General features: G+C 33.4%; 1 protein-coding gene across 1 annotated transcript; it reads right to left on the minus strand.

Moving 5' to 3' along the window:
* Positions 1-418: 418 nt before the first annotated feature.
* On the minus strand, positions 419-1015 carry LOC104649791 (uncharacterized). The gene has a single exon (XM_010329337.1). It carries the CDS (start codon positions 1013-1015, stop codon positions 419-421), a length of 597 nt encoding a protein of 198 aa, XP_010327639.1.
* Positions 1016-1670: the final 655 nt, after the last annotated feature.

Here is a 1670-nt window from a genome sequence, read left to right on the forward strand (position 1 = left end):
AGTTATTGTAGCCTTGATCAGTACGAAAATTAACATGAGCTGCTCGAGCTTGTGATCCATCATTGTGTGATCGACTTTCCTCATCCCTCACATTGTGAGCATGACTTCGATTTTCACCTTCCTTCTCATAAGAATCACTTTGCTGCCCAACTTTCTTCTTGAATCTGAAGTTGGAAGGATATCCAATTAACCTATAACAATTGGCTTTAGTATGACCCATCATCTTGCAATGATCACATTGAGCATTCCAGTCCCTTTTAAACTTGTTAGAAACTTGACGAGTAGTCATAAGAGCTGCTATCTCCAGATTATTAACATTCCTAGCTGAGTTTGCTATGACTCGTTGGCTTTCTCTTTCAATCATCATTGAATAGGCTTGATTAACAGAAGGAAGAGGAACTAGCATCAAGATCTGACTTCAAGCCTGCTCATAAGTCTCATTAAGACCCAGTAAAAATTGTAACAACTTCTGCTGCTTCATGAATTCTACAAAACCTTTCGATTCTGTGCAATTACAACCAGGAAAAGGTGCAATGCAATCAAATTCTGCCCAGCACAATCTCAATTTTGTGAAATACTCTGCGATAGTACTCGTACCCTGTACCAATGTAACAATTTCTCTATGTTGTTGAAAGATCCTTGATCCATCCGTCTTATCAAATCTCTCCTTAAGATCTCCCCAAACAGAACATGCATCTGTAGAGTAAACAATTCCACCTAATAATTCCTTTGAAACACAATTCATGATCCATGAGAGGACAATTGCATTGCATCTCTCCCACAAATCACTCAAATTAGGACCAAATATATCTTTTCTGCACTTTCGATCGATTAGCCCCAATTTGTTTCTTCCAAGTATGGCTATTCTCATCGATTTTCTCCATACGGAATAATTCTCAGCACCTGTAAGTTGAATGGAGATCAATACAACTCCTGAAGTGTCCGCAGTACTCAAAAAAAGAGGATGATTGTGACTAAGTTTTTCCTGTAACTCATTGTCGACAGTAACAGCCATTGTTGAGCTTCATCTACAACTTTAATTCTGCCTTGCTAAACTTTCAATTCAGACCATATCAATTGCTGATAGCTTTGATACCATGTAGAAACAATTTAAACGAGATGAAGAAGCGCAAGATGAAGAAGAAGAAGAAAGGAAAACTTGGAAGAAAATGTCTTCACTTCTATTAGAAATGAATCCAAAAGCTCTTAAAAGAATAACAACTAAAACACTACATTATATAGAACTTAAAATACTAACTAATATAACAAATCCTAACTATAATTTGTTATAACTAATTTTAGTTAACTAAGTAATAACTCCTTTCTCATTAAAGTTGAAGTTTTATTTGGAAAAACGATATGGAATATTTCAGTTGTATATTTTCTAATTAACATAAGGATTCCATAATTCAATGATTAATAAAATAGAAATATTTATTTATTCAATCTTATCAAATAAATGAAAATATATAAATCGTATAACATAAGTTATTACAAAACTATTTCTTCTCCAATGAAGTAATTGTCATCTAATATTAGAGGATCAAACTTTAATTCAATAAAAAATTTGAACATCAAATGTATTAAAGTAGTCTTTAATATAATTCGGCCCATAGTAAGGACAATCTTCTCATATGGAACTTGCATCTTTCAATTATACAACAAAGAGA

The sequence above is a fragment of the Solanum lycopersicum genome, chromosome 10, assembly GCF_036512215.1.
Source record: "Solanum lycopersicum chromosome 10, SLM_r2.1".
Classification (NCBI taxonomy): Eukaryota; Viridiplantae; Streptophyta; class Magnoliopsida; order Solanales; family Solanaceae; genus Solanum; species Solanum lycopersicum.

What these genes read in the sequence shown, in the direction of transcription:
- LOC104649791 (XM_010329337.1), bottom strand. Translation starts at nt 1,015, where the DNA reads ATGGCTGTTACTGTCGACAATGAGTTACAGGAAAAACTTAGTCACAAT.